This window comes from Coturnix japonica, chromosome 16, assembly GCF_054131305.1.
Source record: "Coturnix japonica strain WE chromosome 16, WE-NBRP24, whole genome shotgun sequence".
Classification (NCBI taxonomy): Eukaryota; Metazoa; Chordata; class Aves; order Galliformes; family Phasianidae; genus Coturnix; species Coturnix japonica.
The window spans coordinates 14,663,514-14,687,602 of NC_140678.1; the positions used below are offsets into that span (position 1 = coordinate 14,663,514).

General features: G+C 46.8%; 1 protein-coding gene across 1 annotated transcript in view; it reads right to left on the reverse strand.

Annotated features, from left to right (window-relative positions):
* Positions 1 to 364: 364 nt before the first annotated feature.
* The window catches only part of LOC146758282 (uncharacterized), a 147,992-nt gene continuing 124,267 nt past the window's right edge, over positions 365 to 24,089 (reverse strand). The window contains exon 5 of the mRNA XM_085517302.1: positions 365 to 384. Within this exon, the coding sequence (XP_085373428.1) occupies positions 365 to 384 (20 nt within the window). The remainder of the gene's footprint in view (positions 385 to 24,089) is intronic.

Genomic DNA, 24,089 nt, shown 5'->3' on the forward strand with positions numbered 1-24,089 from the left:
GAAATTTCTTAGATAAGACTACAAACTATGAAAAGAGATTTCAGGAATTTAGGCCATTTAGTTCACAAAGTGGGAGATCAAGTGATTTTTTGTTCTATACCTTCAGTGTCAGTGAGGGACACGGAGCAGGCTTGGAAAGGAAAGCAATGAACAATTGTCTCAGAGACTGGTATTGAGCCAGAAACTTTGAGTTCTTTGATCACAGGGCAGTTTACTTGGCCCATGGTCTGTTATCCATGAATGGAACCCAACTGTCTCAAAGGGGGAAATGAATCCTAGCACAGAAGGTAGTGGGGCTTATTGAAAGAGCTTTAAACTAGCTACGATGGGGGAGGGGACAAAACAGGGCTCACCAGAGATGAGCCTAGGGCAATGCTGCTTGAACTGGGAGAGAGGCAGATGCCTCAGCTGAAGTGCGTCTACACCAACGCACGCAGCTTGGTCAACAAGCAGGAGGAGCTGGAAGCAACTGTGCATCTGACAAACCATGACCTAGTTGCTATTACTGACCCATGGTGGGACCACTGCCATGACTGGAGTGCTGTGATGGATGGTTACAAGCTCTTCAGAATGGATAGATGAGGAAGGAAGCTTGGAGGTGTGGCCCTTTATATTAAAGAGAGTTTTGATGTTGAAAAGCTTGGGCTTCAGAACCATCAAGACAAGTGCATGTTTGTAAGGATCAGGGGAAAGGCCTTTAGGTGTGACATCTTGCTAATGTTCTATTATAGACCACCTAATCAAGATGAATTGATGGGTGAGGCATTCTATGAGCAGCTTACTGAAGTCACAAGATTGCCAGCACTCATTTTCTTGGGAGACTTCAACTTCCCTGATATATGCTGGGAATATAATAAAGAGCAGAGGAAGCAGTCCAAGAGGTTTCTAGCTTGTATGGAAGACAGCTTCCTTACGCAGCTGGTATGAAGGCCTACCAGATGTGGTTCCTTGCTAGACCTGGTCTTCACTAACAGCGAAGGACTTGTAGGAGTTGAGAAGGTTGGGGACTATCTTGGGCAGCGTGGCCATGAAATGGTAGAATTCTCTATTCTTGGAGATGTCAGAAGGGTGACTAGCAAAACTACTATCCTGAACTTCTAGAGGGCAGACTTTGACCTGTTCAGGTACAGGCTCTTCATTATGATTAGGCAATGAAGATGAAGAAAGGCTGCTGCCGTCTGTGAGAGTGCACTGAGCTCTGCCTGGGGATGGCACAGGAGCCAGCTGAGAACTGATTGAAAGTTCTCAAAGAGCAGCAGATTCTGTTCCTTGCTTCCTGATCAGGAAGAACAAGAGGAGGGGGACAAGCAGGTATCTGAGTTACAGCTGGGATGGAATTGTTTTCTTCAGACTGTCTGCTATGGTGCAGTGTTTTGGTTCTAAGAGAAAAACAATGTTGATAACACTCTGGTGTTTACAGCTGCTGCTAAGCAGTGTTCTACTGAGCCAAGGCCATGGTCAGTGGAGTGCTCAAGGAGCTGGGAGGGAACAGACTGCGCACAGCTGACTGGAAGTGGCCAAAGGGACGTTCTCTATCACCTGACAGCACGCAGAAATTGTATTGAAAGGGGTGGGAGTTCATCTCAGTCTTTTCACTGCCCAGGGCCCAGCTGAGCATCAGTCTGGTGGTGCTGAGCAAGTGCTTGTGCATCACTTGTTACATACTATTCCATATCAACAGATATACAGTGATAACTATTACTCCTCTCCTTTTATATCTCTTAGTGAACTGCTTTGTTACAAACCACAAGTTGTACTTTTTTTCCCCCAATTCTCTTCCCCATCCCACTGGGAATTGGGCAGTGCACAAAGCACTGTGTGCTGCTGAGCCACATGTTGGATTCAGCAATCACCATCATTTGGGTGCCCAATGAGTGGGTTGGGATAACAGCACATCTGTCCAGAGCGATATAACATGGGGCTTTGTGGGAGCTGGAGAATTGCAGGCCATGATGCTGATAGCTTCCCTATTTGTGGAGCTTGCTGAGTCTTCTCATGAAGCTTCACTGCACAGCTCTTTGCTTGCTGCTTGTTTTCCCTGCTGCATTATTTGTCAACATGGGATGCTGGATTATGGTATTTATTTTGCTATGCTGTTTGACCTTGGTTTGTATCACAATAAAATTGGCAGGTGACAAAGTGAAGTTTTGTGCACATTCAGCTCTGTGGTCATCTTTGGGTTTCAGAAGTAATATTTTTGATATGATTAGGAATTACACATTTTACATAGTCTCCTCTGGGAGCCCAGGGGTGTTCAAGGAGTGACTGGTTATTGTATTGAGGGACATGGTTTCGTGGGAGCTATTGGTAATAGATGAACAGTTGGACTGGATGATCTTTTAGGCCTTTTCCAACCTTTGTGATTCTAGAATTCTAGGACTGAGGTTAAACATTATTCAGGAATATCAGTGAGAGATCTGTTTCAAGGTGAGAAGGCTCTGCATGGCAGGGGGTGTGGGATGGTCTGGGCAGCTGCCTGGAGCAGTGGGCACCCCCAGGGCTTAGGAACTTCATCTCTGACCAACTGCAGGATCCTGAGAAACTGGTAGAATATTGGGGGCAGGTCTGCTGTGGCTCTGGTAGCCCCCAAGAAACACACATGACTGCAGTGTGCCAGATCCAGAGAGCTGGATCTGCTGACAGTGCTGCAGCCTCTGCAACTCCTCGCACAGACCCTGCAGCAGCTCCAAGTTTTTGCTACACGTCCTGCAGTTTCTCCAAGCTCTGGGACAGATCCCGCTGTCACTCATCCCCTCATAATGAGCTCTTCAGTCACTCCTGCTACAGGTCCTGTAGCTGTTCCAAATATTGCTATAAGAAAATGAAACAAATTCCTCCCAAGGGAGGTGCACTGTGCCAGGAGGTACAGCCCTGTGGTCACTCCAACCCCTCCAATGAGCACAGTGGCTGCTCCAACTTCAGTCACAGGTCCTACGGTGATTTCAGCTCTGGCAATGAGCTCTGCAGTTGCTCCAACTCCTGCAGTAGGAAAACAGCCTCTCCAGTTCCTACAGTGAACCCTGAGGCTGTTAAAACCCCTGCAACAGGTCCTTGACTTGCAAACAGGTATGCATATAAACTATTATCATCTATGAAGAGTGAGCAAAGCCTCAAAATGGTGGTAAGGTAACACTTTGCTATAGAAAGGGAAAGGGGAACTTCACAGAAACCAAGACAAAGGGTAACTGTACATTTAAAAGTGCAGGGAAAGGGGGAATTACAGACACTTAGTCAAAAGAAAACCAGAGAAGAGTGCAATAAAGATAAGAAGAAACTGTCCAGAGACCTCTGACAAGAAGAAGGATTAGATACCCCTGGGCAAGACGATGCTTACGTGGGAGAATGGTACCAGCAGATAACACCAAGAAGAAAACAGAAGAAGAATTTCACCCCAAAACAACAGCAAGGGTCGCGGCGAATGGGGTCAGGGGGAATGAGGGAATGGGGTTGCGGGGAACGGGGCCATAGGGAATGTAATGAATATGTAATCAAACTGAGGAGGAAACTATTGATTATGTATTAGCTTAACCTATATCTGTAACACACTTTTCTCTTTACGGTGTGCAAGTTTGGAGGAGCTATCCCCCTTGCACCCGGCGCTGCGCAACACTGGAATAAACATACCTGCTTTATAACCCATCTCTGGATTATAGAGTTTGATTCCGCAAGTCAATTTGGCACCCCAGATGGGACCCTCTCTGTTCGGCTGCAGGACCAGCTGAGAAGGGGGACGCCTTTGGCGCGCCCCGAGATTTCTCGGAAGGACTCCCCTCCCTCATCTGATCACTGCAGGAGCAGACAAGAACCATCTATCGGCGGACCAGGTATGTGAAATGGGGGAGCCGTAAGTCGTGAGGAGACGTCCTACGCAGGGCACAGTGGAGTCGGCGTGCTCCCCCCCTAGGGACGTGAGCTCACAGGTTAGGTTAGGTTGCTGGCTGGGTTAGGAGGACTCCCTAGGGAGTGCCTACAAAGGGGCCAGTAAGTCGTACGCATGGTAAAAGAGCTATTGCTCACATTCAGGTGATTGCTAATTGGGCAGAGCTTGTCTGCTCTCTGGTACAGGGTGATCTGGGTAATCCTGGGATAATTGGTATCGTACAGCGCTGTCTATATAGGTGGCCTAAGTCAACAACTAGCACCGGTGTTCTTAACATCTTTGGTTAAGCTTAACAAATGATATATTGTAATTTTGTTTGAATTGTCGTGTGAGTGTGGTGTGAGTGAGACGCAGCACAGCTGCGGGGCGAGTGCGGAGTCCCGACCCGCGGTTCCGTCCTCCCGCGAGGGAAACGGCCGGGGACGGACGAAGCGAAAGTTGTCTCCAATACTTGTTTGTCTTTGTTTTAATACATGTTTATTTTGTATTATTAATTACTGGTTGTTGTAAAGTATGTGGTCATAAGTCATAACAATGCTGTTGTGTCAGAAGTGGTTTTACCTATAAAAGAATACGGTGGTTTATATTAAGTTACGATGGGAAAATCACAGAGCAAAGAGGTCCCTGCGCGCTCACCCCTGACGTGTATACTGGCACATTGGCGAGATATCGCTGGGGAACCAGGAGGAACCCTGAGCCGAAAAAAAATTCTGATTAAATATTGTAATCAGTGGTTGTTGATGTATAAGGTAGAGGACAGGGACAATGAACATATAGAGGGATGTCTGTGTGGAATGAGTATCAAGCCATTTATGTGATACTGTGTTCTGCCTGCGAAGAGGTGTAAGGGAGGTGGGTCAGTCAGTGCTGGCTCTGTGGCGAGAGGTTTATAACTGAACGATATGGATTGCTAAGGGAAAGTTATAAGGTAGTAAGGGTGTTTATGGAAACTGAAGAACTGTGTTGCTTGATTTGTGGGTTTTGAAGGGAATGGGACAAACTGTTTTGCTGGTATAAGAAAGTGTAGTTGTTAATGGCATACGGAAGTATAGTTGAGGGTATGTGGAAGTGTAACTGAGGGTACAAATAGTGGAATAGTGTACAGAGGAAAAAGGGTTAAAGAGAAAGTGAGTTTATCTGTGCTGGCATGAGAACAACCCCCCCGCACCATTCCCCTGCAATCAGAACTCTCAGAGTGGGAGAGGGAGCCAGGGTCAGAGACTGCTGCTGTAAACTGCAAAGGGGGAGGTGGAGAGGACAGGGCATTGGAAGTGAGAATAGCCTTCATGTGCAGAGATGTGGGAAATCTGAAATCTGGGCAGCACTGGATGGCTCTGGAGAGGAGGTGAAATGTAATGATTAGAGTTTGGAAAGCGAAAAAGTTTGGGAAGGACACAGGTTGAGGAAGGCAAAGATAAAAACAGGGATGTCAGGTCTGAAGAGAGGAGTACAATAAGAAGAAAACAAACAAACAACAACAACAACAGAAAACAAAACAAACACCTGATTGAGAATCAGAGATGTTCAGGAAATTGAGAATAATAACAGCTGTTACTGTTGTGGTGCTAGAGTAGGGCCATAGGACCCAGAGATCCCCCACGAGGAAAGGGGAGGGAGGCTTGAAGAGCCCAGGGAGGGCTCTGCTCCGCTGGAATGAAAGCAGTGTACAAACTGCAGTGGGACACTGGTAGAGAAATCCGACCAAGCTGAGTGAGAAGGAATTGTCTCTGATTGCAGAACTGAACAATGAGAACTTGGGAAGTTTACCCTAGCAGATACACCGATGAAACTGCAGCTAAAGAAGCAGGATAAAGTAGTTGATTTTCTGATGGATATGGGAGCTTCTTACTACCCATAGATGGTTTTGTAACATTAGTAGGTGCTACTGCCCAACAAGAAAAGGCTTACTTTTGGAATTAATTAAATATAAGCTAAGAAAACAAGTAGGAATACAGGAATTCTTGTACCTGTCAGGTTACCCTGGCAAGAAATTTAATAAAACTGGAGCTAAGGGTCAAACAATATTGGCTGATTAAGAATTGTAAGTCTGACTATTAACACAAACTGGGAAAAACAATGTTATACCCCCAGGAGCCACAGCAATCTCAAATAAGACACACTTAGGGGTGTGGGCATCAGGGCCAAAAATTAAGTTAAAAGCAAGAGCTCACCCACTCAGGGTAAAGTGATGCCCTTTGAGGATATGTGACTGTAGAAGGATAAAAGAAATAATAGATAATTTTTTTTTGAGTTTGAATTACTAATTGAATGGGAATCCAAGTACAAAACTCCAGTTTTGCCAATTTGCTAAATTTTCGGTAGTTTGGTAGAAGACATGAGGACAAGTAATAGAATTGTTGAATGGATACACTCAGTGATGGAAAATCTATGCACTTTATCAACCAAGTTAAGGAATGACTAGGTGGAGTTTACCTTCTGGATTTGAGGGATGTCTCTTCTGCCTGGTTTGGCTAAAGGAAGCCTAAGGTTATTTGCCTTTGAATAGGAAAGCCCTAATAAAGGGAGAAGAGACTCAGTTAACCTGGACAGTGTTACCCAGGGTTGTGAGAACAGCTTAATGATTTTTGAGAACCGGTCAACTTGTGAGCCTGAGACCTGGGATCCTCCATCCTAGGGTGGAACTTTACTGGAGCATGTGGATGCCACAGCGACAAAAGGACTGTGTAGAATAGACTGAGAGTTTGCTGAGTTTCTTGGTTTACAGAAAGCACAAATAACTCAGAAATTACAGCTGGACTTTGAACCTTAAGGACTGCCAAGAAAGAAGCCATCTGCTAAGCCCCTGAGCTGCAAACTGCCAAGGAACTCCATACGTTCCCAGGAATGACAGGAGGGTGCTGACCATGGATACACAGCTACAGACTGATGGTAAACCTCAAACAGCTTGAAGTGAGTAAGGGATGGCCAGGGTGCCTGAGGGCAGTGGCTGCACTAGTGCTCAATATTCAAGAAGCCCATAAATCTACACTGGGCCAAAGGATACCAGTTTTAATATCTCATACAGTGTTTACTGTATTGGAGGCAAAAGGGGGACATTAGTTCATTGGCTCTCACCCCAAAGATTCCTGAAATACCAGGCCATCCTGGTAGAGCAGGGTGATGTAGAAATAATTGTGACTAATATTGTCAACCCAGTATCTTTCCTTAGCGGAACTCCCGGAGAACCAGTATTACATGACTGCTTTAAATCAACTGAAGCTGCACATTCCAGCCAGTCAGTCGAACCTGAAGGACGAACCCTTAGAAGATGCAGAAGACACCTGGTTTACCAGAAGCTGCAGTTTTATGAGACAAGGAGACTGTAAGGCAGGACATGCAGTAACTGCTACTGACCAGGTAACCGAAGCACAACCACCAGCTGTGGGGACTTCCCCTCAGAAGACTGAAATAACTGCCTTGACAAGAGCTTTAATCATATGGACAGATGCTAAATATGTGCCACACGCTCATAGTACTATCTGAAAAGAGCAAGGATTGCTCACACACAAGGAAAACAGATTTAAATCTACCAATGGTTATTATATGTTGTAAAAGACATCAGAAATGTAACACTGTACAGGAAACAGAAAATAAGATGATAGATCAGGTGGCAGAACAGGCAGTTGAAGAGGGCTTCAATTCCAGACGGTAAACTTAAAATCTCTGAAGCCAAGTCAAAACCTGTAAAATATTCTAAAGAGAACAGGAGTCCAATTAATAATTTAGAAAGGAAGAGAGCAAGCTGACAGATGTGTGCATGCCCAAATGGACACATTATTATGCCCTTTAGTATTTTATGGAAATTGGTTATAAGGGAAGATAAGAGAATATATTGGGCAAACCAACACTACAAAGTACAGTCCCAGTACCAGGAACAGGGCACAAGTGGGCCTCACAGGAGAGGGCCTTCCAGGGCAGCAACGGCAAATTGAGTTCACAGAACTCCCAAGAAAAGGGGGGTACCACTGTATGAAAATTTCTGTAACCTTAGAAACAATTGAGGATGCTGCTGCAGATGCTTGATGGACAATCCAAAAGGAGATATCCTGTTTATCCAAAGATGCATTGCAACATGGAGTAGGCAGGGATAACACCGATTGGGGAATAGTTTTCTCTGGATCATGGGATAAACTTACTAGTTGCCAAATTTAGGATGACTAAAACAGCTTTTCTTAGCCTGCATCACCTTGCTACTCTTGGTGTGTTTTACTTGTGTTGTTATAAGATGTCTTTTGTGTCTGTACCAAGGTACTGGAAGGGAATATGAGGTTTGGAAGAGACATGAGCTGAGACAAAAGGTAGAGAGCGGAGCCTATTTTGAGACCCATTAAGAATCTAGCAGGTAAAAGCCTGCTAGATTGAAGAAAAGGGGGGAATTGAAGAGTGAGCAAAGCCTCAAAATGGTGGTAAGGTAACACTGTGCTATAGAAAGGGAAAGGGGAACTTCACAGAAACCAAGACAAAGGGTAACTGTACATTTAAAAGTGCAGGGAAAGGGGGAATTGCAGACACTTAGTCAAAATAAAGCCAGAGAAGAGGGCAATAAAGATAAGAAGAAACTGTCCGGAGACCTCTGACAAGAAGGATTACATCCCCCCCCCCCCGGGCAAGATGATGCCGACATGGGAGAACAATAACAGCAGATAACACCAAGAAGAAAACAGAAGAAGAATTTCACCCCAAAACATCGGCAAGGGTCGCGGGGAATGGGGTCAGGGGGAATGAGGGAATGGGGTCGCGGGGAACGGGGCCATAGGGAATGTAATGAATATGTAATCAAACTGAGGAGGAGACTATTGATTATGTATTAGCTTAACCTATATCTGTAACACACTTTTCTCTTTACGGTGTGCAAGTTTGGTGGAGCTATCCCCCTTGCACCCGGCGCTGCGCAACGCTGGAATAAACATACCTGCTTTATAACCCATCTCTGGATTATAGAGTTTGATTCCGCAAGTCACCATATCCCCCCGTATTACCCCATATCCCCCCATATTTCCCCCATATCCCCCCATATGACCCCATAACCCCCATAACCCCCCCACATCCCCCTATATGACCCCATATCCGCCCCATATGACACCATAACCACCCCATAACCACCCCATATGACCCCATATTCCCCCATAACCCCCCCATACCCCCCATGCCCACCCCATATCCACCCCATATCCCCTTTATTTCCCCCATATCTCACCCACACGCAGTGCCCCCTTAGGAATGCCCCATATCCCCATATCCCCTCATAACCACCCCATATGACCCCATAGCCACCCCATAGCCTCCCCATAACCCCATAACCACCCCATAACCACCCCATAACCCCATAACCCCATAACCACCCCATAACCACCCCATAACCACCCCATAACCCCATAACCACCCCATAACCACCCCATAGCCCCATAACCACCCCATAACCCCCCCATAACACCATAACCCCATAACCACCCCATAACCACCCCATAACCCCATAACCACCCCATAACCACCCCATAACCCCATAACCACCCCATAACCCCCGCATAACTTCCCCATAACCCCATAACCACCCCATAACCACCCCATAACCCCGTAACCACCCCATAACCACCCCATAACCCCATAACCACCCCATAACCCCATAACCACCCCATAGCCCCATAACCACCCCATAACCCCATAACCACCCCATAGCCCCATAACCACCCCATAACCCCATAACCACCCCATAGCCCCATAACCACCCCATAACCCCATAACCACCCCATAACCCCATAACCCCATAACCCCATAACCACCCCATAACCACCCCATAACCCCATAACCCCATAACCCCATAACCACCCCATAACCCCATAACCACCCCATAACCCCCCCATAACCTCATAACCCCATAACCACCCCATAACCCCATAACCCCATAACCCCATAACCACCCCATAACCACCCCATAACCGCATAACCCCATAACCCCATAACCACCCCATAACCACCCCATAACCCTATAACCACCCCATAGCCCCATAACCACCCCATAACCCCATAACCACCCCATAACCCCATAACCCCATAACCACCCCATAACCACCCCATAACCCCATAACCCCATAACCACCCCATAACCCCATAACCACCCCATAACCCCATAACCACCCCATAACCACCCCATAACCACCCCATAACCCCATAACCACCCCATAACCACCCCATAACACCCCCATAAACCCATAACCCCATAACCACCCCATAACCACCCCATAACCACCCCATAACCCCCCCATAACCCCATAACCACAATAACCACCCCATAACCACCCCATAAGCCAATAACCACCCCATAACCACAATATCCACCCCATAACCACCCCATAACCGCAATATCCACCCCATAACCACAATCATGACCCCATAAACCCCAATAATGATCCCAATAACCACCCCATAACCCCAATAATGGCACCGTAACCCCAACAGTGACCCCATAATCCCAATAACAACCGCATAACCGCAACAATGACCCCAATAGTAACCCCATAACCACAATAGTGACCCCATAACCCCCATAATGACCCCCTATGGACCCATATCTCACCCCCAGCAGCTGCCTGGATCCATATGGGATCCCCCATAACCCCATAAAAGCCCCATATGGACCCCATAAGGCCCCATATCTCACCCCCAGCAGCTCCTTGGCCCCCCGCTCCCACTTGGCTATGGGGTGCTGTGGGTCTCTATGGGGCTCTAAGGGTCTCTATGGGGCTCTAAGGGGCTCTATGGGGTCTCTATGTTCTCTATGGGGCTCTATGGGTCTTTATGGGGTCTCTATGGGGCTCTATGGGTCTCTATGGGGTCTCTATGGGGTCTCTATGGGGCTCTATGGGGCTCTAAGGGGCTCTATGGGGCTCTAAGGGGCTCTATGGGGTCTCTATGTTCTCTATGGGGCTCTATGGGGTCTCTATGGGGTCTCCCCAGGCGGCTCCTGATGAGGTCGGCTCTGCCCCATAGCGGCACTTGTGGGTCACAGAAGGACCCCAAAGCACAGGCGGCCGCTCCGTGTGTTTGTGCAGCAGCTCCTGCAGCTGGGCCAGCAGCTGGGCCAGGGCCTGGGGGGGATATGGGGGCTGTGGGGCAGGGGGAGCCTATGGGGGAATGGGGGCACTAGGGGGGAATGAGGGAATCTATGGGGGAATGGGGGGCCTAGGGGGGAATAGGGGAACTATGGGGGAATGGGGGCCTATGGGGTGTGAGACCCTATGGGGGAATCTATGGGGCCTATGGGGTGTGAGACCCTATGGGGGAATCTATGGGGCCTATGGGGTGTGAGACCCTATGGGGGAATGGGGGCCTATGGGGTGTGAGACCCTATGGGGGAATCTATGGGGCCTATGGGGTGTGAGACCCTATGGGGGAATCTATGGGGCCTATGGGGTGTGAGACCCTATGGGGGAATGGGGGCCTATGGGGTGTGAGACCTTATGGGGGAATCTATGGGGCCTATGGGGAGTGGGACCCTATGGGGGAATGGGGGCCTATGGGGTGTGAGACCCTATGGGGGAATGGGGGCCTATGGGGTGTGAGACCCTATGGGGGAATCTATGGGGCCTATGGGGTGTGAGACCCTATGGGGGAATCTATGGGGCCTATGGGGTGTGAGACCCTATGGGGGAATGGGGGCCTATGGGGTGTGCAGGGCCTATGGGGACAGCAAGGCCTATGGGGGATATGGGAGCCTATAGGGGTGAGGGGTATCTATGGGGTTCGGGGGGGCTATGGGGTGTGGGATGGGGGGTTTATGGGGGCTGGAGACCCTCTGATGTGGGGCTATGGAGGGATGGGGGGTCTATGGGGTTTGGGGGCCTGTGGGGTATGGGGACACTATGGGGGAACGGGGGGTGTATGGGGTGTGGGGACCCTATGGGGGGTGAGACCCTATGGGGGGTGGGATGGGGGGGAAACCCTATGTGGGATGGGGGAGCTTATGGGGTGTGGGATGGGGGGCTATAGGGGTGTGGGACCTTAAGGGGACATGGGGAGCCTATGGGGGAATGGAGGGATTCTGGGGGAACAGGGGCCCTCTGGGGCTTCTATGGGGGAATGGGGGCCTATGGGGACGCTATGGGGCCGCTATGAGGTGGCTATGGGGCGGCTATAGGACCACTATGGGGCCGCTATGGGGCGGCTATGGGGCCACTATGGGGCAGCCCAGCGTTTGTCCATGCGTGCGGCACAGAACAGCCGCAGCTCCACAGCCCAACAGCTCCAACAGAGCCGACAGCGCAGAGACCTCCACTGAGAACTATGGGACAATTGGACAATGGGACAATGGGACAATAATGGGACAATGGGACAATAATGGGACAATGGGACAATAATGGGACAATAATGGGACAATGGGACAATGGGACAATGGGACAATGGAACAATAATGGGACAATAATGGAACAATAATGGGACAATGGGACAATAATGGGACAATGGGACAATGGGACAATGGGACAATAATGGGACAATAATGGGACAATGGGACAATAAAGGGACAATAATGGGACAATGGGAAAATGGGACAATGGGACAATGGGACAATAATGGGACAATAATGGGACAATGGGACAATGGGAAAATGGGACAATAATGGGACAATAATGGGACAATGGGACAATAAAGGGACAATAATGGGACAATGGGACAATGGGACAATGGGACAATGGGACAATGGGACAATAATGGGACAATGGGACAATGGGACAATGGGACAATAATGGGACAATAATGGGACAATGGGACAATGGGACAATGGGACAATGGGACAATGGGACAATGGGACAATAATGGGACAATGGGACAATGGGACAATAATGGGACAATAATGGGACAATGGGACAATAATGGGACAATAATGGGACAATGGGACAATGGGACAGTGGGACAATAATGGGACAATGGGACAATGGGACAATGGGGCAATGGGACAATGGGACAATGGGACAATAATGGGACAATGGGACAATGGGACAATAATGGGACAATGGGACAATGGGACAATGGGGCAATGGGACAATGGGGCAATGGGACAATAATGGGACAATGGGACAATGGGACAATAATGGGACAATGGGACAATGGGAAAATGGGACAATAATGGGACAATGGGACAATGGGGTACAATGGGACAATGGGACAATGGGACAATGGGACAATGGGACAATAATGGGACAATAATGGGACAATGGGACAATGGGACAATGGGACAATAATGGGACAATGGGACAATGGGAAAATGGGACAATGGGACAATGGGACAATAATGGGACAAAGGGACAATGGGACAATGGGACAATGGGAAAATGGGACAATAATGGGACAGTGGGACAATGGGACAATGGGACAATGGGACAATGGGACAATGGGACAATAATGGGACAATAATGTGACAATTATGGGACAATGGGACAATAATGGGACAATGGGACAATGGGACAATGGGACAATAATGGGACAATAATGGGACAATAATGGGACAATGGGACAATGAGACAATGGGACAATGGGAAAACAATGGGACAATAATGGGACAATGGGACAATGGGACAATGGGACAATGGGACAATAATGGGACAATAATGGGACAATGGGACAATGGGACAATGGGACAATAATGGGACAATGGGACAATGGGACAATGGGACAATGGGACAATAATGGGACAATGGGACAATGGGACAATAATGGGACAATGGGACAATGGGACAATGGGAAAATAATGGGAAAATGGGACAATGGGACAATGGGAAAATAATGGGACAATGGGACAATGGGACAATGGGACAATGGGACAATAATGGGACAATAATGAGACAATGGGACAATGGGACAATGGGACAATAATGGGACAATAATGGGACAATGGGACAATGGGACAATAATGGGACAATGGGACAATGGGACAATGGGACAATAATGGGACAATAATGGGACAATGGGACAATGGGACAATGGGACAATAATGGGACAATGGGACAATGGGACAATGGGACACTAATGGGACAATAATGGGACAATGGGACAATGGGACAATGGGACAATAATGGGACAATAATGGGACAATGGGACAATGGGACAATGGGACAATGGGACAATGGGACAATGACAGAATCACAGAATTACCCGGGTTGGAAGGGACCTCAAGGATCATGTAGTTCCAACCCCCCTGCCTAGCAGGGCCACCAAACATACACCTTTACTAGATCAGGTTGCCCAGGGCCCTGTCCAACCTGGCCTTGAACACCTCCAAGGACGGGGCATCCACAACCTCACTGGGCAGCCTGTTCCAGGACCTAACCACTCTTCTAGTAAAGAACTTTCCCCTAACATCCAACCTAAATCTTCCCTCCTTCAACTTAAAACCATTTCCCCTAGTCCTGCTATTATCAGCCCTTTCGAAGAGTTTACTCCCTTCCTGGGAGTAAGTTCCCTTCAGGTATTGAAAGGCTGCAATGAGGTCACCCCGCAACCTTCTCTTCTCCAGGCTGAACAAACCCAACTCCCTCAGCCTGTCCTCATAGGGGAGGTGCTCCAGCCCCCTGATCATCTTTGTGGCCCTCCTCTGGACCCTTTCCAAAATCTCCATATCTTTTTTGTACTGAGGGCTCCACACCTGGACACAGTACTCCAGATGGGGCCTCACAAGAGCAGAGTAGAGAGGGACGATCACCTCCCTATCCCTGCTGACCACCCCTCTCCTGATGGAGCCCAGGATCCCATTTGCTTTCCGGGCTGCCAGAGCGCACTGCTGGCTCATGTTAAGTTTCTCATCTATCAGGACCCCTAGGTCTTTTTCTGCCGAGCTGCTCTCAAGGACAACTCCTCCCAGCCTGTACAGGTGCCTGGGGTTCTTCCGGCCCAAGTGCAAAACCTTGCACTTTGCCGTGTTGAACCTCATTAGGTTCACCCGAGCCCAGCTTTCCAGCCTGTCAAGGTCCCTCTGAATGGCATCCGTTCCCTCCACCGTATCGACTGCACCACTCAGCTTGGTGTCATCAGCAAACTTGCTGAGGGTGCACTCCATTCCCTCATCGATGTCATTAATAAAGATATTAAAGAGCACCGGTCCCAAGACAGACCCTTGAGGGACGCCGCTCGTTACCGGCCTCCACCTGGACATAGAGCCATTGACCACCACCCTCTGTCTGCGGCCTTTCAACCAATTGCTTATCCATCTAGTTGTCCACCCATCAAATCCACCTCCCTCCAATTTGGAGATGAGGATGTGATGGGGGACCATGTCAAAGGCCTTGCTCAGGTCCAGCTAAATGACATCGGTCACCTTCCCTTCATCCACCAACGCCGTCACTCCATCATAGAAGGCCACAAGATTAGTTAAGCATGACCTTCCCCTGGTGAAGCCATGCTGGCTGTCTCGGATCACATGCTCGTTCTTTATGTGATCAAGCATGTTGTCCAGGAGGATCTGTTCCATAATCTTCCCAGGCACAGAGGTGAGACTCACCGGCCTGTAGTTACCCGGGTCCTCCCTGCTCCCCTTCTTGTAAATGGGAGTGATGTGACCCTTCCTCCAATCATCCGGGACCTCACCTGACAGCCATGACTTCTCAAATATGATGGAGAGCGGCTCAGCAACCACCCCAGCCAGCTCCCTCAGGACCCTGGGATGCACGCCATCTGGCCCCAAAGAATGATGCTTTGGAGCAAAATAGAATACAGTGTTTCTAAAATTCCCAAATTCCTCTACAAAATAAGGACATTCCCACCAGAAATATCAAGTTGTGTCATAATGTAGAAAACTTTCACACTAATATCCTTGCTTATCTCAGAAATATAAAGGAATCTCATAAGTATCACTAATTATCCTTGCAAAAATTTCATTTTCTTGCCAAAATAATGCTTTTCATTCCTAAAAATAGCATTTTCTAAACAAAATACTGGTTTTCACCCACAAAGGTAGACATTATCTCCACAGAATGTTCCTTTGGAGCCTGATAGAATACAGTGTTTCAAGAATTCCTGTATTCCTCTACAAAATAAGGACATTTCCACCCAAAATATCGATTTCTGTCAAGATTTAGAGAACTTTGACACCAATAGCAGTACTTATCCCAAAAAGAAATAAAAAGTACATTCTTGAGTTTCACTTCTTATCCTTGCCAAAATACATTTTTCTTAACAAATAAAACGCTTTTCAGCCCTAAAAATAGCATTTTCTCCCCAAAATACTGGGTTTCATCCTCAAAAGAAGACAGTTCCTCTAAAAAATGAATATTGGCAGCATAATACGATACATTGTTTACAGAATACCGGAATTCCTTTTTCAAATAAGGACACTTCCCCCCTAAAGATCAATTTCTGTTCTAATTTTTGAAATTTACACATGACTTTCACTACATAGATCAGAAATAATAAGTTCTCTCTAAAGCATCACCATTTATCCTGGCAAATATTTGAGTTTCTTTCGAAAATATGAATTTTCATCACTAAAAATAGCATTTTCTATCCCTAATACCTGTTTTCATAACCAAACGAAGATATTTTCTCTAGAAAATGATGCACTGTAGCATTATAGGATGCATTTCTACCAGAATACCAGTTTTCCTCTACAAACTATGGACATTTCCACCCAAAATGACAATTTCTGATAAAATTTTTACAATTTACACATGAATATCACCGCTTCTTCCAGAAATAAAGTGTCCTCCATTAAGTATCAGTTCATATGCTGGCAAAAATATTTTTTCCTTACCTAAGAAAATGCTTTTCATTCCTAAGAATAGCATATTCTTAACCACATCTGCTTTTCATCGCCAAAAGAAGAAATTTTCCCTACAGAATCACACAATCACACAGAATCACAGAATTACCCGGGTTGGAAGGGACCTCAAGGATCATGTAGTTCCAACCCCCCTGCCTAGCAGGGCCACCAAACATACGCCTTTACTAGATCAGGTTGCCCAGGGCCCTGTCCAACCTGGCCTTGAACACCTCCAAGGACGGGGCATCCACAACCTCACTGGGCAGCCTGTTCCAGGACCTAACCACTCTTCTAGTAAAGAACTTTCCCCTAACATCCAACCTAAATCTTCCCTCCTTCAACTTAAAACCATTTCCCCTAGTCCTGCTATTATCAGCCCTTTTGAAGAGTTTACTCCCTTCCTGGGAGTAAGTTCCCTTCAGGTATTGAAAGGCTGCAATGAGGTCACCCCGCAACCTTCTCTTCTCCAGGCTGAACAAACCCAACTCCCTCAGCCTGTCCTCATAGGGGAGGTGCTCCAGCCCCCTGATCATCTTTGTGGCCCTCCTCTGGACCCTTTCCAAAATCTCCATATCTTTTTTGTACTGAGGGCTCCACACCTGGACACAGTACTCCAGATGGGGCCTCACAAGAGCAGAGTAGAGGGGGACGATCACCTCCCTATCCCTGCTGACCACCCCTCTCCTGATGGAGCCCAGGATCCCATTTGCTTTCCGGGCTGCCAGAGCGCACTGCTGGCTCATGTTAAGTTTCTCATCTATCAGGACCCCTAGGTCTTTTTCTGCCGAGCTGCTCTCAAGGACAACTCCTCCCAGCCTGTACAGGTGCCTGGGGTTCTTCCGGCCCAAGTGCAAAACCTTGCACTTTGCCGTGTTGAACCTCATTAGGTTCACCCGAGCCCAGCTTTCCAGCCTGTCAAGGTCCCTCTGAATGGCATCCGTTCCCTCCACCGTATCGACTGCACCACTCAGCTTGGTGTCATCAGCAAACTTGCTGAGGGTGCACTCCATTCCCTCATCGATGTCATTAATAAAGATGTTAAAGAGCACCGGTCCCAAGACAGACCCTTGAGGGACGCCGCTCGTTACCGGCCTCCACCTGGACATAGAGCCATTGACCACCACCCTCTGTCTGCGGCCTTTCAACCAATTGCTTATCCATCTAGTTGTCCACCCATCAAATCCACCTCCCTCCAATTTGGAGATGAGGATGTGATGGGGGACCATGTCAAAGGCCTTGCTCAGGTCCAGCTAAATGACATCGGTCACCTTCCCTTCATCCACCAACGCCGTCACTCCATCATAGAAGGCCACAAGATTAGTTAAGCATGACCTTCCCCTGGTGAAGCCATGCTGGCTGTCTCGGATCACATGCTCGTTCTTTATGTGATCAAGCATGTTGTCCAGGAGGATCTGTTCCATAATCTTCCCAGGCACAGAGGTGAGACTCACCGGCCTGTAGTAACCCGGGTCCTCCCTGCTCCCCTTCTTGTAAATGGGAGTGATGTGACCCTTCCTCCAATCATCCGGGACCTCACCTGACAGCCATGACTTCTCAAATATGATGGAGAGCGGCTCAGCAACCACCCCAGCCAGCTCTTTCAGGACCCTGGGATGCACGCCATCTGGCCCCAAAGAATGATGCTTTGGAGCAAAATAGAATACAGTGTTTCTAAAATTCCCAAATTCCTCTACAAAATAAGGACATTCCCACCAGAAATATCAAGTTGTGTCATAATGTAGAAAACTTTCACACTAATATCCTTGCTTATCTCAGAAATATAAAGGAATCTCATAAGTATCACTAATTATCCTTGCAAAAATTTCATTTTCTTGCCAAAATAATGCTTTTCATTCCTAAAAATAGCATTTTCTAAACAAAATACTGGTTTTCACCCACAAAGGTAGACATTATCTCCACAGAATGTTCCTTTGGAGCCTGATAGAATACAGTGTTTCAAGAATTCCTGTATTCCTCTACAAAATAAGGACATTTCCACCCAAAATATCGATTTCTGTCAAGATTTAGAGAACTTTGACACCAATAGCAGTACTTATCCCAAAAAGAAATAAAAAGTACATTCTTGAGTTTCACTTCTTATCCTTGCCAAAATACATTTTTCTTAACAAATAAAACGCTTTTCAGCCCTAAAAATAGCATTTTCTCCCCAAAATACTGGGTTTCATCCTCAAAAGAAGACAGTTCCTCTAAAAAATTAATATTGGCAGCATAATACGATACATTGTTTACAGAATACCGGAATTCCTTTTTCAAATAAGGACACTTCCCCCCTAAAGATCAATTTCTGTTCTAATTTTTGAAATTTACACATGACTTTCACTACATAGATCAGAAATAATAAGTTCTCTCTAAAGCATCACCATTTATCCTGGCAAATATTTGAGTTTCTTTCGAAAATATGAATTTTCATCACTAAAAATAGCATTTTCTATCCCTAATACCTGTTTTCATAACCAAACGAAGATATTTTCTCTAGAAAATGATGCACTGTAGCATTATAGGATGCATTTCTACCAGAATACCAGTTTTCCTCTACAAACTATGGACATTTCCACCCAAAATGACAATTTCTGATAAAATTTTTACAATTTACACATGAATATCACCGCTTCTTCCAGAAATAAAGTGTCCTCCATTAAGTATCAGTTCATATGCTGGCAAAAATATTTTTTCCTTACCTAAGAAAATGCTTTTCATTCCTAAGAATAGCATATTCTTAACCACATCTGCTTTTCATCGCCAAAAGAAGAAATTTTCCCTACAGAATCACAGAATCACACAGAATCACAGAATTACCCGGGTTGGAAGGGACCTCAAGGATCATGTAGTTCCAACCCCCCTGCCTAGCAGGGCCACCAAACATACACCTTTACTAGATCAGGTTGCCCAGGGCCCTGTCCAACCTGGCCTTGAACACCTCCAAGGACGGGGCATCCACAACCTCCCTGGGCAGCCCGTTCCAGGGCCTAACCACTCTTCTAGTAAAGAACTTTCCCCTAACATCCAACCTAAATCTTCCCTCCTTCAACTTAAAACCATTTCCCCTAGTCCTGCTATTATCAGCCCTTTCGAAGAGTTTACTCCCTTCCTGGGAGTAAGTTCCCTTCAGGTATTGAAAGGCTGCAATGAGGTCACCCCGCAACCTTCTCTTCTCCAGGCTGAACAAACCCAACTCCCTCAGCCTGTCCTCATAGGGGAGGTGCTCCAGCCCCCTGATCATCTTTGTGGCCCTCCTCTGGACCCTTTCCAAAATCTCCATATCTTTTTTGTACTGAGGGCTCCACACCTGGACACAGTACTCCAGATGGGGCCTCACAAGAGCAGAGTAGAGAGGGACGATCACCTCCCTATCCCTGCTGACCACCCCTCTCCTGATGGAGCCCAGGATCCCATTTGCTTTCCGGGCTGCCAGAGCGCACTGCTGGCTCATGTTAAGTTTCTCATCTATCAGGACCCCTAGGTCTTTTTCTGCCGAGCTGCTCTCAAGGACAACTCCTCCCAGCCTGTACAGGTGCCTGGGGTTCTTCCGGCCCAAGTGCAAAACCTTGCACTTTGCCGTGTTGAACCTCATTAGGTTCACCCGAGCCCAGCTTTCCAGCCTGTCAAGGTCCCTCTGAATGGCATCCGTTCCCTCCACCGTATCGACTGCACCACTCAGCTTGGTGTCATCAGCAAACTTGCTGAGGGTGCACTCCATTCCCTCATCGATGTCATTAATAAAGATGTTAAAGAGCACCGGTCCCAAGACAGACCCTTGAGGGACGCCGCTCGTTACCGGCCTCCACCTGGACATAGAGCCATTGACCACCACCCTCTGTCTGCGGCCTTTCAACCAATTGCTTATCCATCTAGTTGTCCACCCATCAAATCCACCTCCCTCCAATTTGGAGATGAGGATGTGATGGGGGACCATGTCAAAGGCCTTGCTCAGGTCCAGCTAAATGACATCGGTCACCTTCCCTTCATCCACCAACGCCGTCACTCCATCATAGAAGGCCACAAGATTAGTTAAGCATGACCTTCCCCTGGTGAAGCCATGCTGGCTGTCTCGGATCACATGCTCGTTCTTTATGTGATCAAGCATGTTGTCCAGGAGGATCTGTTCCATAATCTTCCCAGGCACAGAGGTGAGACTCACCGGCCTGTAGTAACCCGGGTCCTCCCTGCTCCCCTTCTTGTAAATGGGAGTGATGTGACCCTTCCTCCAATCATCCGGGACCTCACCTGACAGCCATGACTTCTCAAATATGATGGAGAGCGGCTCAGCAACCACCCCAGCCAGCTCTTTCAGGACCCTGGGATGCACGCCATCTGGCCCCAAAGAATGATGCTTTGGAGCAAAATAGAATACAGTGTTTCTAAAATTCCCAAATTCCTCTACAAAATAAGGACATTCCCACCAGAAATATCAAGTTGTGTCATAATGTAGAAAACTTTCACACTAATATCCTTGCTTATCTCAGAAATATAAAGGAATCTCATAAGTATCACTAATTATCCTTGCAAAAATTTCATTTTCTTGCCAAAATAATTCTTTTCATTCCTAAAAATAGCATTTTCTAAACAAAATACTGGTTTTCACCCACAAAGGTAGACATTATCTCCACAGAATGTTCCTTTGGAGCCTGATAGAATACAGTGTTTCAAGAATTCCTGTATTCCTCTACAAAATAAGGACATTTCCACCCAAAATATCGATTTCTGTCAAGATTTAGAGAACTTTGACACCAATAGCAGTACTTATCCCAAAAAGAAATAAAAAGTACATTCTTGAGTTTCACTTCTTATCCTTGCCAAAATACATTTTTCTTAACAAATAAAACGCTTTTCAGCCCTAAAAATAGCATTTTCTCCCCAAAATACTGGGTTTCATCCTCAAAAGAAGACAGTTCCTCTAAAAAATGAATATTGGCAGCATAATACGATACATTGTTTACAGAATACCAGAATTCCTTTTTCAAATAAGGACACTTCCCGCCTAAAGATCAATTTCTGTTCTAATTTTTGAAATTTACACATGACTTTCACTACATAGATCAGAAATAATAAGTTCTCTCTAAAGCATCACCATTTATCCTGGCAAATATTTGAGTTTCTTTCGAAAATATGAATTTTCATCACTAAAAATAGCATTTTCTATCCCTAATACCTGTTTTCATAACCAAATAAAGATATTTTCTCTAGAAAATGATGCACTGTAGCATTATAGGATGCATTTCTACCAGAATACCAGTTTTCCTCTACAAACTATGGACATTTCCACCCAAAATGACAATTTCTGATAAAATTTTTACAATTTACACATGAATATCACCGCTTCTTCCAGAAATAAAGTGTCCTCCATTAAGTATCAGTTCATATGCTGGCAAAAATATTTTTTCCTTACCTAAGAAAATGCTTTTCATTCCTAAGAATAGCATATTCTTAACCACATCTGCTTTTCATCGCCAAAAGAAGAAATTTTCCCTACAGAATCACAGAATCACACAGAATCACAGAATTACCCGGGTTGGAAGGGACCTCAAGGATCATGTAGTTCCAACCCCCCTGCCTAGCAGGGCCACCAAACATACACCTTTACTAGATCAGGTTGCCCAGGGCCCTGTCCAACCTGGCCTTGAACACCTCCAAGGACGGGGCATCCACAACCTCCCTGGGCAGCCTGTTCCAGGACCTAACCACTCTTCTAGTAAAGAACTTTCCCCTAACATCCAACCTAAATCTTCCCTCCTTCAACTTAAAACCATTTCCCCTAGTCCTGCTATTATCAGCCCTTTCGAAGAGTTTACTCCCTTCCTGGGAGTAAGTTCCCTTCAGGTATTGAAAGGCTGCAATGAGGTCACCCCGCAACCTTCTCTTCTCCAGGCTGAACAAACCCAACTCCCTCAGCCTGTCCTCATAGGGGAGGTGCTCCAGCCCCCTGATCATCTTTGTGGCCCTCCTCTGGACCCTTTCCAAAATCTCCATATCTTTTTTGTACTGAGGGCTCAACACCTGGACACAGTACTCCAGATGGGGCCTCACAAGAGCAGAGTAGAGGGGGACGATCACCTCCCTATCCCTGCTGACCACCCCTCTCCTGATGGAGCCCAGGATCCCATTTGCTTTCCGGGCTGCCAGAGCGCACTGCTGGCTCATGTTAAGTTTCTCATCTATCAGGACCCCTAGGTCTTTTTCTGCCGAGCTGCTCTCAAGGACAACTCCTCCCAGCCTGTACAGGTGCCTGGGGTTCTTCCGGCCCAAGTGCAAAACCTTGCACTTTGCCGTGTTGAACCTCATTAGGTTCACCCGAGCCCAGCTTTCCAGCCTGTCAAGGTCCCTCTGAATGGCATCCGTTCCCTCCACCGTATCGACTGCACCACTCAGCTTGGTGTCATCAGCAAACTTGCTGAGGGTGCACTCCATTCCCTCATCGATGTCATTAATAAAGATGTTAAAGAGCACCGGTCCCAAGACAGACCCTTGAGGGACGCCGCTCGTTACCGGCCTCCACCTGGACATAGAGCCATTGACCACCACCCTCTGTCTGCGGCCTTTCAACCAATTGCTTATCCATCTAGTTGTCCACCCATCAAATCCACCTCCCTCCAATTTGGAGATGAGGATGTGATGGGGGACCATGTCAAAGGCCTTGCTCAGGTCCAGCTAAATGACATCGGTCACCTTCCCTTCATCCACCAACGCCGTCACTCCATCATAGAAGGCCACAAGATTAGTTAAGCATGACCTTCCCCTGGTGAAGCCATGCTGGCTGTCTCGGATCACATGCTCGTTCTTTATGTGATCAAGCATGTTGTCCAGGAGGATCTGTTCCATAATCTTCCCAGGCACAGAGGTGAGACTCACCGGCCTGTAGTAACCCGGGTCCTCCCTGCTCCCCTTCTTGTAAATGGGAGTGATGTGACCCTTCCTCCAATCATCCGGGACCTCACCTGACAGCCATGACTTCTCAAATATGATGGAGAGCGGCTCAGCAACCACCCCAGCCAGCTCTTTCAGGACCCTGGGATGCACGCCATCTGGCCCCAAAGAATGATGCTTTGGAGCAAAATAGAATACAGTGTTTCTAAAATTCCCAAATTCCTCTACAAAATAAGGACATTCCCACCAGAAATATCAAGTTGTGTCATAATGTAGAAAACTTTCACACTAATATCCTTGCTTATCTCAGAAATATAAAGGAATCTCATAAGTATCACTAATTATCCTTGCAAAAATTTCATTTTCTTGCCAAAATAATGCTTTTCATTCCTAAAAATAGCATTTTCTAAACAAAATACTGGTTTTCACCCACAAAGGTAGACATTATCTCCACAGAATGTTCCTTTGGAGCCTGATAGAATACAGTGTTTCAAGAATTCCTGTATTCCTCTACAAAATAAGGACATTTCCACCCAAAATATCGATTTCTGTCAAGATTTAGAGAACTTTGACACCAATAGC